The sequence below is a fragment of the Panthera onca genome, chromosome D2 (genome assembly GCF_046562875.1).
Source record: "Panthera onca isolate mPanOnc1 chromosome D2, mPanOnc1 haplotype 2, whole genome shotgun sequence".
NCBI classification, from domain to species: domain Eukaryota; kingdom Metazoa; phylum Chordata; class Mammalia; order Carnivora; family Felidae; genus Panthera; species Panthera onca.
In genome coordinates, this window is record NC_138349.1 from 24,641,980 (window position 1) to 24,656,812 (window position 14,833).

The 14,833-nt window shown below is 41.0% G+C and overlaps 1 protein-coding gene across 2 annotated transcripts in view; it reads right to left on the minus strand.

The window, feature by feature from the left end:
• SORCS3 (sortilin related VPS10 domain containing receptor 3) overlaps nucleotides 1–14,833 on the minus strand; it is a 592,738-nt gene that overhangs the window by 150,771 nt on the left and 427,134 nt on the right. For both annotated transcript variants that reach the window (XM_078434806.2, XM_078434805.2), the window contains exon 6: nucleotides 13,980–14,044. In XM_078434806.2, the coding sequence (XP_078290932.2) occupies nucleotides 13,980–14,044 (65 nt within the window). The remainder of the gene's footprint in view (nucleotides 1–13,979; nucleotides 14,045–14,833) is intronic.

The following is a 14,833-nucleotide window of genomic DNA, read 5'->3' on the forward strand; positions in this document are numbered from 1 at the left end:
ATCCAGCAAGGCAAGTTTCTCATCCATTTATATCCAGTGTTTCTTTCTCTGTCAAACCTTTCCAAAAGGGTCACCTCCTCAGAAGTAGGAATGAAGTCTTAGTTATCTTTGTTTGTCTCCTAAGCTAACTTTATAAAGTCCCCGTAAATGCTAGTTAAATTGAATTGAATGACATTAAAAAACCTAAACACTTTTGTTATGTTGAGTGATATTGTGACTTGTGGCAATGGTTTGCCTTTGAGATTACTAAATATTCAAACTATCCTAGCCATCATGCCTCTTACCACCTCAGAGAAAGAAACTTTCCTTGGATTCATTCAACTTCCATCCCTTTGGGTAATATACATGTTGTCAAAGTTTGAAAAAGTGAATTAAATTGTGAACAAAAAGCAAATCAGCTCCTCAGGTCCTCTCTTAGAGAAATACCCAGGAGCTATTTATTTTGAATAATAGCATTAACTCTCAGATGCAAACAAGTAAAAACCAGCAGATCCAAGAAACTATGAAAAGTTATTTAGTTTCCACAAGCCTCCTTTTCCTTGATTGAGGAGTGGGGCTAACCTGTGTGCAGGGCACCCACATGCTGGAAATGCCTACACAACCCTCCAGACATGGTAGGTACTGAAAACAAAATAAACAAATTGAAAAAGGCAGCTTACCTACCTTATTCCATTCCTGCCTATTGTGCTTATGGATTTAGAGTTTTTGTGAAACTTGTAACTACCGAAGAAGAATTCTAGTGTCTCCTGTTTTCTTATGGCATAGGGGGAATATGGCAGTTATAGAGATTTAGAAATCACAGTGTCCTTGAATATCTTAGGACTCCTGGTACTGCATCCAGAGCTCTTTCCACTCCAATTGCCAAATAAACTGAGCCTGATTGAATATGATGACTAGATGATAACAATAGTGATGATGACAGTGATGATGACAATGATGATGATGACAGTGGTGATAATGATGATGGTGATAATGATGATGACAATGATGATGATAAAAATGATGACAATGACAATAATGATGATAATGACAATGATGACAGTGACAGTGATGACTAGATGATGACGATGATGATGATGACGATGATGATGATAACGATGACAATAACAAGAAGTAACACTGTTTAAAATGTTTTTTTAAACATTTATTTATTTTTGAGAGAGAGAGAGTGTAAGCAGGGGAGGGGCAGAGAGAGAGATGAAGACACAGAATCCAAAGTGGGCTCTAGGCTCTGAGCTGTCGACAAAGAGCTCAATGCGGGGCTTGAATTCACAGACCGCGACGTCATGACCTGATCCGAAGTCAGGGGCTTAACCGACTGAGCCACCGAGATGCCCCAAGAAGTAGTATTTTTGAATGCTCACTCTATGTCTTCTGGTGTTGCAGAAGCTGTATGTATTAACTTATTTAGTTCCTGCAACAATCCAGTAAGGAGTTGCAATTACTAGCATCCCCATTTCATAGATGAGGAACCTGAGGCACAACAATTAAGTGATGTGCCTGAGTTCCACAGCTTCTGGGAAATGACAGAACCAGGATTAGAACACAGCCATATTAACAGCAGGACCAATGATCCCAACTATTATTTTTTTTAATCATGGAAGGACAATCAGTCTGAGAATTAGACAAGAATCCATGTTCTGGTTCAGTCCTCATCCACAGCTATCTACGTGGCCTTGAGAAAGTTATTATATATTTTAGTACTTTTTTGCAAGTGATGCAATTTCAAAGTACCTTTTCTATTTCAACTTAAAAAAAAAAAAAAACAAACTTCGGAACGCTTTTAGCAAACAAGATCCTATCTTCTCAATATAGAAAGTGAACTTTAGTGCACCATTTCCAGTTGAATGTAAGAATTCAGCAGTCCCATTGGCTTAACTCCACACCCCATCCCCATCTTGCCTCTGAGTTCTTAGAACACTGCTAGAGCTCAGAGTTACATAGTTTAAAACTACTGAACTAGTCAATAATCCAAGGTTCTTTAAGAGCCAATATTCTATGTATCTAGAACCTGAAGTTTAGGCTATAGGGTTAATAGTTTTGCATTGGGTGCCAATACCATTTGATTAGTTAGGATTCCCTGAGGTCTGTTAAGAAGTACTAGGCTTGGAGCACCTGGGTGGCTCAGTTGGTTAAGCATCTTTGCGGTACACGAATTTGAGCCCCATGTCAGGCTCTGTGCTGTCAGTACTGAACTTGCTTGGGATTCTCTCTCCTCTCTTTCTGCCCCTCCCCCCTCCCACTCCCAGGCTCACGCTTGCAAATGCACTTTCTCTCTCTCTCTCTCTCTCTCTCTCTCTCAAAATAAATAAATTTAAACATTGTTTTTAAAAAGTACTAGGCTTCATCCTGGCTTAGTGAGAAGGTGCAGTGATAGATTGATGGCAGGTGATGATGGCACCAGGACAAGAAATGGTGGCATATATGCTACAGATTTTGATTCTAGAAATTTCAAATGTGTCTAGATGCTAAAGAGCTTCTGCCTGTATCCAGGTTCACTTACTATGGTATCCCTATGATACATCCAAATGGCTTATGCTTGAGAATTTCTAATGAAGAGAAACTCAGTACTTCACAAAATAGCCTTAGCCATTTTCGGATACCCTTAATTATTACTTTTCTGTTCACCAAACTGAAATCCTCCCCACTATAAATTCTACTCTGTAATAACACCTTTTTTAGTCCATTGATGAAAAAATGTTATAAAAGTACTTCTTATATTTGTTAGTTATATATTATTATTATAATATGTATAGTTATATAACTATATATATATACAGTTATATATTTTTTATAATATATAAAGCACTGGAAGAGAAGGGATCTAAGGTCAAACAGCTTCTAAATGGCAGAATTAATCCTCCAACTCAACTCTGAACTCTTAGGGCATCAAGGTGATGAACTTTCTATTGATACCCAAATGTCTTTTGGATGGAGGATACGGGTGTGTATATGTGTGTATCTGAATATGTGTTGGGTCGGGTGTAGGGAGGATCACAGGGGACATTCTGAGAAAAATGATTTCTAGAAGACAATGGGAGAAAAAGTCATTTGAATCCTGAATTGTATGGAAGAAATGGGTTCACAATGATTTTAACCAAACTGGTTGGCTTTGCCCTGTTTAAACCCTGCCAGGGCAAGAGATAATTCAATGGCTTCAGCTTAATCTGGAAGTCTGACTCCCAAAAAGAAGGGCCAGGACTGGACCGGAGTGGAGATTCCTACATCAAAACAAGAACAGGGACCGGCTTACACTGGGTTTGCTCCCACGTGTGGGAGCCAGGTTGAGAAAGAGGGTGGTTAGTGTCACATACAGTACAGAAAAAGTGACGCCCTGTGCTGATGTACCTGCTGTTCCTCCAGTCTAGAAGAGTGCCGTCCAATGGACATACAATGTAAGCCACAAATAACCTTTACGGATTTTCAGTAGCTACACTAAAAAGTCTATAGAAAAGTGAAACGGATTGTAACATATTTTATTGAACCCCAAATATCCGAAGTATTATCATTTCATCATGTAGTCAACATAAAAATTATTAGTGAGCTATTTTCCATCATTTAATTCACAGTACATCTTTGAAACCTGGTGTATGTTTTGCACACATGGCATACCTCAATCTGGACAGCATGTTTCAAGTGCTCAGCAACCCCATGTGATGATGCAGCTACCACACTGGACAGCACCACTCTAGCATGACTTTCCTGACCCCCTTTCTACCATCCTCCTGGGAGAATCCAACTCATCTCTCAAGATGAAGCTTAACTATGGCCTCTTCTGTGCAGCCTTCAGTTGCTCCTCAGCACTAGGGGTACCCTTCTCTTCTGTATAGAAGTTGTTTGTGTGACTTGTCAGGCATTTCTGCCCAGAGCCTACACACACACAATCATGGAAAGCTTAGTTGGCTTGTGCTCCATATCTGGCCTTGGAATCAGAACTGGCCCTTCTGTTCCTGATGGGATTAATTTGCCTCACCTACTTGAGCCAGACCAGGCTGGCGCCATGGAATAGACCAGGAAGGGAAGAGGTATATGCAGATGCCCAGGCTCCTAAGATTGTCAGATACAATAAGAGAAACAGAAAAAACAGCTCCCTCAGGACTGCACTTAGGCAAACTTGGCGACTAGCCCTAAATCACACATGAGTCATATATGCATCGCCCTGGTTGGAAGTTAGTCGGAAGTCTCATCTGAGTGCTGGGGGGACACTCTGCCCAGGACCCTCAAGTGGCACTCCAACTGGGCTATTCACCGCGGGGCTTCCCCAGCCAAGAGGTTGGCTGTTGTGAGTACGTGATTTGACACAGTAAGCCTTCTTTGTTCTTCTCTATACTCTCTCCTTCTTATTGTTACTACAACTGTTTAATTCTTCATATTCTCTTTCCTTTATAATTAATTTTTTCCTCCATGGAACCAAAAGTATGGCTGTCATGAATTACTATTATCCAGAACACCTTCCTTTTGGTTCCCACAGCACTTTATTTGGGAGACTTAAATTGGACAATCGGGGGCTTTCAGCACATTATATCAAAATAACAATCTGCGTGTATATCTGCCTCTCCCCTAAAACTGTGGGGTGGCTAGTCAGGGTTGGCTGTGTCCTATTTATCTGTAAATCCCCCACAGCTTAGCATAGTGCAGTGCTGATCGGACTGGGGTCTGCAAACCAGCAGCATCACCTGTGAGCTTGTCAGAAATATGGAATGTGTGTTTTAACAAGCTCTCCAGATGGTTCATATGCATGTTCCATTTGGGAAGGCTCAGATCTAGTGCAGTGGTTTTTAGTACTGCATGTACTTTAGAATCATGAGGACAATTTCATAAAGGGCCAATGCCCAGGACCTTCCGTGTGTGTGTGTGTGTGTGTGTGTGTGTGTGTGTGTGTGTGTGTGTGTAAGTTCTCCAGGTGATTATAATTAATGCTAAGCTTTGAGAACCACTGTCTTCACACATGGAAACTCTTCCATTTCTGTGGAGTGAATGTGAGAGGGTAAATAAACAAGAAATACAAATTTCTTTATCGACATTAGTATGAATGCCCACACATCCCTGTCTTGCTCTGGGAACTACATAGAACATTTAATTGTTGTTTCATAGCCATATCTTGTTTCTATTCTCTGAACATCCTTACAGGTTTCAAACAATTTCTACTACTCCTTATGAATCTCTCCTCACCCCAAGTAACACAGTGAACGTTATCTTGACTTGGAAAGCACTCTGATGAGTTACAATTTATTGTGATTTTGTCTTGAAAGTCAAAAGGGGAAGAAAAAAGGTGCCTGGGTGGCTCAGTCGGTTAAGTGTCCGACTTCGGCTCAGGTCATGATCTCACGGTTCGTGGGTTCGAGCCCGGCGTCGGGCTCTGTGCTGACAGCTCAGAGCCTGAAGCGTGCTTCAGATTCTGTGTCTCCCCCTCTCTTCCCCTTCCCTGCTCATGCTCTGTCCCTGTCTCTCTCAAAACATAAATAAACATTAAATTTTTTTTTTACTTTTAAAAAAAGGGGAAGAAAGAAGGGAAAGACATGTTTGCCCTACTTGTATGTTCTTGTTTCCAACCCTATGACAGCCCAGCTGCCGTGATCATCACATATTGTTTACAACAGGGTAATTCCAGACCCCAACACCAAGGATCTTTCTTCATGCCTATGAGGATATAACTGCTGGCTATAATCCCAGCACCATCTGAGGTTAGGGATCCTCAAAGTGTTCTTGAAGGGGCCATCTGGATCAGAATCATGTCATGAGCATGTTTAACAATATGTCGACTCCCAGGCCCTACAGGAGACAATCTAAATCAAAACCTCTGGGGTGGATCCCAGGAATCTGCAATAGAACCAGCTTGCCAGAGGGTCATGGATGTTAAAGGTTGATAGAAACGGCCATAAGAACTATGCTGCTAGAAGAAGCAGAGAATGGAATTTTACTGCTCAAGGTGCTTTGGGGGATAATTTACAAAATAGTAATTGGCAAATCCAGAACACGGGGTAAGTGGTCTGAAATGGGCTGATTAAGTAACAGACTCTCCAACATGGAAAAAAAAAAGTGGAATAACAAAGGAAAGTCAGGGGAAGGAAAAATAACTATTACCTAAGATCTACTAGTTCTTTTAAGATGTTCAGAGAATTGTTATTTTCCCTTTAGACATGTGAATGACAAAACAAAAGGGCTAGAAAAATTGAGGTTTCAATTGACTTCAAATACACCAAATATAAAGAAGTCCCCTTTCCTGTGGGTTCCTAGCATGTCCTGTGTGTGACTATAAGAAGGCTATCAGCTATTCAGGAGCTGCTGGTTTATTTGTCTGCCCATTCCCTTTTAGAATACAGACTCGGGGCGGGGGGGCGGGGGGCAGAGACCATGTCTCATTCCCTCTTTATATCTCTAAAAATGCAGGTCATGACTGCCATCCAGGGGACACCCAGTAAATATCCTATAAGAGAATTAGAAAGAAAAGTGAATAAATTATTAATTGTTTCATTTAACAGTGAGGGAACAGGAACCCCAAGAATTTTAGTTGCTGTCCTAGAAACACAGCCTCTCCATGGAAAAACTGAAATTAAGATCTAGGTTTCTACTCTCCCAGTCTGCTTGCCTATAAATATCTGAAAACCATTTCTCCCTGCTCCTCGAAAGGATAAACCCAAATTGCAAACATGGCCCCCAGTGGAGACAGAGCTGGAGGGATGGTGGGTGCTTCTGGTGCCTCCTCCTGGTCTAGGACTGTCCAACCCTCTGCCAGAACTTGGAGAGTGTGCTCATTCCAGCACTCTGCCCAGGTCCACCTGCCTCTCTTGGCAAGTAGAATGCACAGGATATATTAGCAAGCACAGTCTGGCCAGGCAAGAAAAGACCTGGACACAGAGCTGGGAGTGACTAATAAGCCTCTCTGATGCACGATCCCTAAGAAGCAGGGTTCAGGACGTTACCTGGCCTCATCACAGAGGTCATTCTGTATTCTACTCCCCTGTCCCCGTCAAGGATGTCAGACATAGGCCAGTTGCCTTCTCTATCTCTCAGCACCATTCCTGAGTTAGAAGCTAAGTTAGGCAGGATGGGGGACTAGGGAAACATAACAAGGCTGCCTTATGCCTCAGAGATGGGGGCACAGCAGCATTGCAAGTAACTGCCCAGAGCTAGAGTCTAAATGAGCTAGAATGGGTGCTAACTTTTCATCTACCAGCTGCTATAGTTTAAACATACAACAGGCAAACAGAAGAAGCAGAAATAAAGGAACTTGAAACAACCAGGCAGGACTGTCTAGTATAATCAATGTTTAAGGTCACAGCTAGGGAAATCACAATTCTATCATGAAAGCTTTTTTATGATAAAGGCAAAAATGGCCTCAATGCTTGGTGTTCAGTGTGGATCACAGATCAGAAAGCTACCTACCCATTTCTTCCCACAACCTCTCCAGCCTGCCTTTACTGGCCTTATCTCCCTTCATCTTTGCCAGCCACAAACCACAGCCCACAGCCTTGCACACACCACTTTTCATGGGTGAACTCTGGGAACGTGTGAGGTTCTCCTCTCTATCCAAAATGTTCTGATAAAATCCTACTAATCTCTCAAGGGCCAGATCAAAAACTTCATCTAAGAAGCTTCCCCCAACTTTCTTTTACACACACACACACACACACACACACACACACACGCGTGTGTGTGTGTGTGTGTGTGTGTGTGTGTGTGTAATCTATTGTTAAATTGGCTAACATACGGTGTGTAAAGTGTAAAGTGTGGTCTTGATTTTTGGGGTAGATTCCCATGATTCATCGCTTACATACAATACCCAGTGTTCATCCCAATGATTGTCCTCCTCGTTGCCCATCACCCATTTTCCCCTCTCCCCCACCCCCACCATCAACTCTCAGTTTTTTCCCTGTATTTAAGAGTCTCTTGGGGCGCCTGGGTGGCTCAGTCGGTTGGTTAAGTGTCCGACTTCGGCTCAGGTCATGATCTCACGGTTCGTGGGTTCGAGCCCGGCATCAGGCTCTGTGCTGACAGCTCAGAGCCTGGAGCCTGTTTCAGATTCTGTGTCTCCCTCTCTCTCTGCCCCTCCCCCACTTGCATTCTGTCTCTCTCTGTCTCAAAAATAAATAAACATTAAAAAAAATTAAAAGAAAAAAGAGTCTCTTATGGTTTGCCTCCCTCCCTCTCTGTATCTAACTATTTTTTCCCCTTCCCTTCCTTTATGGTCTTCTGTTAAGTTTCTCAAGATCTACGTATCAGTGAAAACATATTATATCTGTCCTTCTCTGACTTATTTCACTAAGCATAATACCTTCCAGTTCCAACCATGTTGCTGCAAATGGCATGATTTCAATCTTTCTCAATGCCAAGTAGTATCCTATTGTATATATACACCACATCTTCTTTATCCATTCATCAGCTGATGGGCATTTAGGCTCTTTCCATAATTTGGCTATTGTTTAAAGCGCTGCTATAAACATTGGAGTACATATGCCCCTATGAACCCCCAACTTCCTTAGACTATTAGCAATACTCCCACTTGTAACTCAACATAATATATGTTCAACCCTATGAACCCTGTGAGATTGTGCTAGAATTACTCAAATCCTTGTCTATTTCCCCAACAAGCCCACAAGCTCTCTGAGGTGGAGATAATATCATATTCATCTCTACATCCCCTCAGTGACCAGAATATGCAGATTTTAATTTTTTTAATATTTATTTATTTTTGACAGAGAGACAGTATGAGCAGGGGAGGGGCAGAGACAGAGGGAGACACAGAATCTGGAGCAAGCTCCAGGCTCTGGGCTGTCAGCACAGAGCCTGGAGCCTGTTTCAGATTCTGTGTCTCCCTCTCTCTCTGACCTTTGCCCGTTCATGCTCTGTCTCTCTCTGTCTCAAAAATAAACGTTAATTTTTTTTAATTTAAATAAACACCAGTTGAATAAAAGAACTAAGTGATCAATAAACTAATTAATTAATTAATCATAAATGGTAGCAAGTTCTATAGAACTAGAAGCTAAGAACTGTGTGTTCTAGTTTTTCCTCACTATAGGTTTTATTTTAGTATTATTATCATTATTTTTTTAAATATTTATAAAACCTCTAGACCCAATGTGGGGCTTGTACTCATGACCTCGAGATCAAGAGTTATAAGAACTCGTGACCCTGAGACCAAGAGTTGCATGCTGTTCCAAATCAGTGAGCCAGGTACCCCCCCTCCTTTCTTTAAATACTTATTTTAGTATTATTTTTATTTTTTTTATTTTTTTAGGTTTCATTTATTTATTTCAAGAGAAACAGTGAGCAGGGAAAGGGCAGAGAGAGAGATCCCAAGCAGGCTCCACACTGCTAGTGTGGAGCCCAATGCACAGCTTAAACTCACCAACCTTGAGATCATGACCTGAGCTGATACCAAGAGTCAGTGGCTTAACCTTAATACACAGCTACCCAGGTGCCCATTTAGTATTATTTTTAAATACAAACTTTTTTAAATTTACGTACAGTAATTTTTTTGACATACAGTTCTAAATTTTTAACAGATATATGGATTTATGTAACAACCACCACAGGTTGCCAAACATTTACAATACCCTGAATGATTCCTCGTGCTGCTTTCTTGTCAACCACCCTGGAAACCACTGATATATTTCTCCATTGTTAGTTTTTCCTTTTCCATAGGATCATATAAATGGAATCCTACAGTATGTAACCTTTTGAGACCAACTTATTTCACTCAGTATAATGCCTATGAAATTCATCCATGTTCTTTACAGATGTGCCACAGCTTTGCTTACCCATCCATCCATTCAAGGATATTTAGGGTATTTCCATTTTGGGGTGATTATTAATAAATCTGCTACAGACATTTGTGTATAAGTTTCAGTGTGAATTTCTGTATGGTAAATATGTAGGAGTGGGATTTCTGAATCATAAGGGTGTGTGTAAATTTATAAGAAGCTGCCAAAATGTTTTTCCAGAGTGGTGGTACCATTTTGTGTCCCCACCAGGAAAGTACGAGAGTTCCAATGGCTTTACACTCTTGTCAGCATTTAATATTATCAATTTTGGTTATGTTAGTAATTCCAATAGGTATGTAATAATACCTCATTATGGCTTTAATTTTCATTTCCCTAATGTATAATGATGTTGAGCATCATTTCATGTGCTTATTTGTCATCCTTATATCTTCTCTGGTAAATGATCTACTCAAATTTTCTCCTGTTTTAAAAAAAAAAAAATTGCATTGTTTCTTATTGTTATGCTCTCAAAGTCCCTGGTCACAAGTCCTTTAATAAATACATAATTTGCAAATTATTTTTCCTAGTATCTTCACTGTTTCTTTGGCAAAGCAAATACGTGCTTTTTTAATTTTGAAATCCATTTATCAATTCTTTGTACTTTTTGTTCTTGGTGCCAACCCACAGTCATGGAGATTTTCTCTTATGTGTTTTTCTATATTTTTTTATAATTTTATATTTTACATTTAAAAATATCCATTTTTGAGTTGCATTTTGTGTAAGTTGTGAATCATAGGTTGAAGTTCAGTTTTCCCCATATGGCTTTCCAATATTTTCCACCACCATTTGTTAAAAATAACATCCTTTCTTGACTGAATTCATTGTCCCTTGCAACTGTGCTCAATTTACTTATTAGTTGTAGGAACTTTTTATTTTTGTAGATTTCTTGGGATAGTCTACATAGACAATTATGTCAATGAGAATAATAATAGTTTTAATTTTTCCTTTGCAATCTATATGAATTACATTTCATTTTTCTTCCTTTATTGCACAGGCTAGGACTTTCAGCATGATGTTGAATATGTGTGTTAAGAATAAACATCCTTTTCTCTTTCCTGCTCTTATGGGGAAAGCATTCAGTATCTCATCATGAAATATAATGTTAATTGTAGGTCTTTTGTAGATGCCCTTTGTTGGAAGTTCCCTCTCATTTCTAGTGAGTTGAGAGTTTTGTGCTTTAGCTTTCATTCTATCACTAGCTAGCTGTGTGAATTTGGGCAAACTGTAGTCCAGACTACCACATCAGAAAAAAGGAAATAAATGTTGTGCCTTTTTGTGATGATTAAAAGATAGACATGTGTGTGTATGTGTAAATGTATGAGTAAGAAGGCCCTCACCACACAGCATGAAAGAAAAGTATCATGCATTTCATTAGGATATACAAAATACAACATCTCTAGATTAATGCAGTCTTGTTATATACATTTTCTAAGTAAATATGAGTTAGAGGCAATCAGAATATTAACTACTGAAAAACTGATTTTGGAAACGTAAAAAATATAACAGGATTAATATATACCATATTTAACCTAAGTGTGGCACATGACATTTATTCCTGTTGTACTTGTTTGTTTTCTTCAATTCTTGACAATAGGCCAGAAACTATTATGTTTTTTTGCATTTTTAATCTCATAAAATTTTGTGGCAGTCCTGCACCATAGGCCTTAATCCAAATTTGGATCAGAATTGTTAAACTTTTGGAAAATAGGTTTAAACTTAATGTGAGAAATTACCTTAAATAGACAAACAAACAAACAAGCAAACAAACAAACATGGGCGCTGTCCAGGAGTAGAACAGGATGTTTCTAATTAAGCCTAAATCCAGGAACCTGAGGATACACTGTCAGAAGTTTTCAGGGATGGTATTCCTACATAGACAGGAGGTTAGATAGTCATACAAAGTTTTTCCAACTCTAAAATACTACAACCAGCACAGATCACATCTAAGGCATAAAAATGTTGCCATGGAGGGACACCTGGGTGGCTCAGTTGGTTAAGGGTCCAACTCTTGATTTTCGGCTCAGGTCATGATCTAATGGTTTCTAAGTTCAAGCCCCATGTTGGGCTCAGTGCTAACAAAGTGCAGCCTGCTTAGGAGTGTCTCTCTCTCTCTCTCTCTCTCTCTCTCTCTCTCCCCCCTTTCTTTTTAATTTTTTTTTAACGTTTATTCATTTTTTGACAGAGAGACAGAGTGCCAGTGGGGAGGGGCAGAGAGAGGGGGAGACAGAATCCGAAGCAGGCTCCAGGCTCCGAACTGACAGCACAGAGTCCGACGTGGGGCTCGAACCCACGGTCCGTGAGATCATGACCTGAGCTAAAGTCAGACGCTCAACCGACTGAGCCACCCAGGCACCCCATCTCTCTCTCTCCTTTCTGTTTCTATCCCAGGGGCTGACTCATTCTTTCTCTCTTTCTCTCAAAACAAATAAATAAACATTAAAAAAAAAGTTGATATGGGAAGCAAAGCCAAGATAGGAACTGTACCAAAAACTGGCCTCTAGATCATCTGCGGCTACTGTCTGCTCTTTTCCTGCTGCCCTATTCCTCCTTCACACCCCTACATCTCACTCTTCCCCCAGTTTCTTTCTCAGCAATAAGAGTCAGATAATATCATTTTGAATCCATTACTCTTATGATCAGTGCATTTGAATGTGTGGCATTATTTTCTTAAATCTTAAATAGCTTTTCCGTTAAAAAAATACTTTTTTTTGTTTAAAGAGTATGTGAACCATCCCTCATCCTTGCCTGCTTCAGAGACTTACATTTATTCAAGGACCAAATGCAACCAAATTACATAGAAAGGAAAGGAAAGGAAAGGAAAGGAAAGGAAAGGAAAGGAAAGGAAAGGAAAGGGAAAAGAAAAGAAAAGAAAAGAAAAGAAAAGAAAAGAAAAGAAAGAAAAGAGAAAGGAAAGGGAAGGGAAGGGAAGGGAAGGGAAGGGAAGGAAAGGAAGAAAAAAATCAAGTACTCAGCAGAATATAGTAACAAATGCTGGTCATATTCTAAAACTTTTAAAAAGAAAAAGAAAAAGAAAATATTCCCCAAAATGCATGTTTCTGGTATGCACCTGTGTTTGGCATCAAAAACAGATTTATCAGGGACAAAGCGCATGCAGTTTTACTTAATGTATTCTAAATGACAATGCAACGCCCACAGCCAGGTCAAAACGGACCCTCCTTACATCTGTACCTTTGACAATTTCCATAAAATGTCTCTCCACTTGGTCAGCCTATAACCCCATGAGGTGGGGAGAGCAAGGATGAGTGTTCTCAGATAATGGAAGGACTTAGCACTGAGATCAGAGGGCATTTCCCCAGGCCTTAGGGCTAGTGCATGGAACAACCCAGGACCCCAACTCACAGGCTGGGGCCTGTTCCACAGCATTCCTCCATCACTACTATTTCCACAGATTATTTGGCTCTATTGTTGACCTAGGCTAATTATATTTTCATCTCTTTCATTTATATCATATATTTTCACACATTTCATGTGTTGTTAAGTTGATTTTCTTGGGTAGGGAAGAGTCTTATGATAATACGATCAACTCTGGGAAGAGTAAAATGCTTAAGTGGTGCAAAATGATATGTTATCAATTTCCGTGTAAGACATGCGCAGGTGCATACCGTGCAAAGGGGTCACGTATTCAGGATCCTGGGATACCACTGCTTGTTTGCAGGGACAAGAAACAGAAAGGGTTTGCTCACCACTGTATCTCCAGGGCCTAACACAGCACAGAGTAGCCTGACCCTACATATTTGTAGAATGAATGAATAAACAGTTTTGAAAAAATTGCCCAGTGACTTTTTTGGGTAAGCTTGACTATATGAAGGGTTCATTTTTAAAGCTGACAGTCCCTGTAATTCACCATGTGAATGCAAAATAGCCTGATGAGCTATGGACATTCCTATTCGAATTACACTGAAGATGCCAGGAAATTACTAACAGGAGCCTCAAAATTCATCACATTAACTCACATCCCCAGAAAATTCATTCCTGAGGGTGTATTTCAGTGAAACATCTCCCTTGGGACCAGAGGCCTCTCCCCCTACTCTGAAAAATAGGATGGATAAGGCAGTAAAGAGCTCAGGGCTTTTCATTTTCCCAAGCCATTAAAATGCAAATTAGGGGAGGAGGGAGCCTTGCAGGCAGACCCCCCCCCCCCCCCCCCCCCCCCCCCCCCCCGCCCCGGCCTAGCCTCCAGGCCTCAGCACTCACATCCATCTGCAGTCCGCACCTCCATGTGCACCAGGTCCGCCTCCTTATCCAATCCGGCCACCGACCTGGGGAAGGAAGGAGAGACAGTGACCACGCGGAAGGCAGACAACAAAGTGCAAAAAAGAATTCAGGGCTGACTGTTACTTGGAAAGCCACTTTCTCAAGAGGGCCTAGCCTGCATTGTGGGGACCCACAGAGGATGGCCACTGGTGAGCCTGGCAGATACAGCTGTCACCTGCAATGGTCACAACTCATGAGTCCCGGAATGGCATTAGGGAGTCGGTGGCTCTCAAAAAAACCATAAAAGAGTACAAAGTCCACAGTAATACAGGTCTAAATCTCTGTCCTTGCCTCTTCACCACCTGGCACCTAAGAAGTTCTCTCTTCCCCACCTCCTTCCTTCTCCCCTCACACCCAGTCTTGCCACACAGGATTCCTTCCAGCACTTTCTCCCCCTTGTCTTCCCACTGGGAGTGTTCTGTTCCCTACCCTGATCTGTCCTCTGGATGAGGGTGGTTAACCTCCACTCAAGCTGTTTACTTCAAGACACTGTTGCCCTCCTGAGTTTGAGGCTATCTGCCCTTCTTTCCTCCTACCCCGGAAACAATAAGTGTTTGGTGACACACATTAAAATCTGGTCTGACAAGAACAAAATTCTCGGAGTGATCAGAGTGGGAAACCTTAAAGGTCTATGGCCAACAGCCAAAAGCAGGCAGGCTGAGAATCCTGACAAACTAATCCTTGTGGGCCTCCGACCTTCCACACATAAAGCCTCAGTCAGCCATCTCCCACATGAGGTATCCAGGCCAGAGGATGACACAGAAAGTCAGCTAAAAGAGGCAACACAGACATTA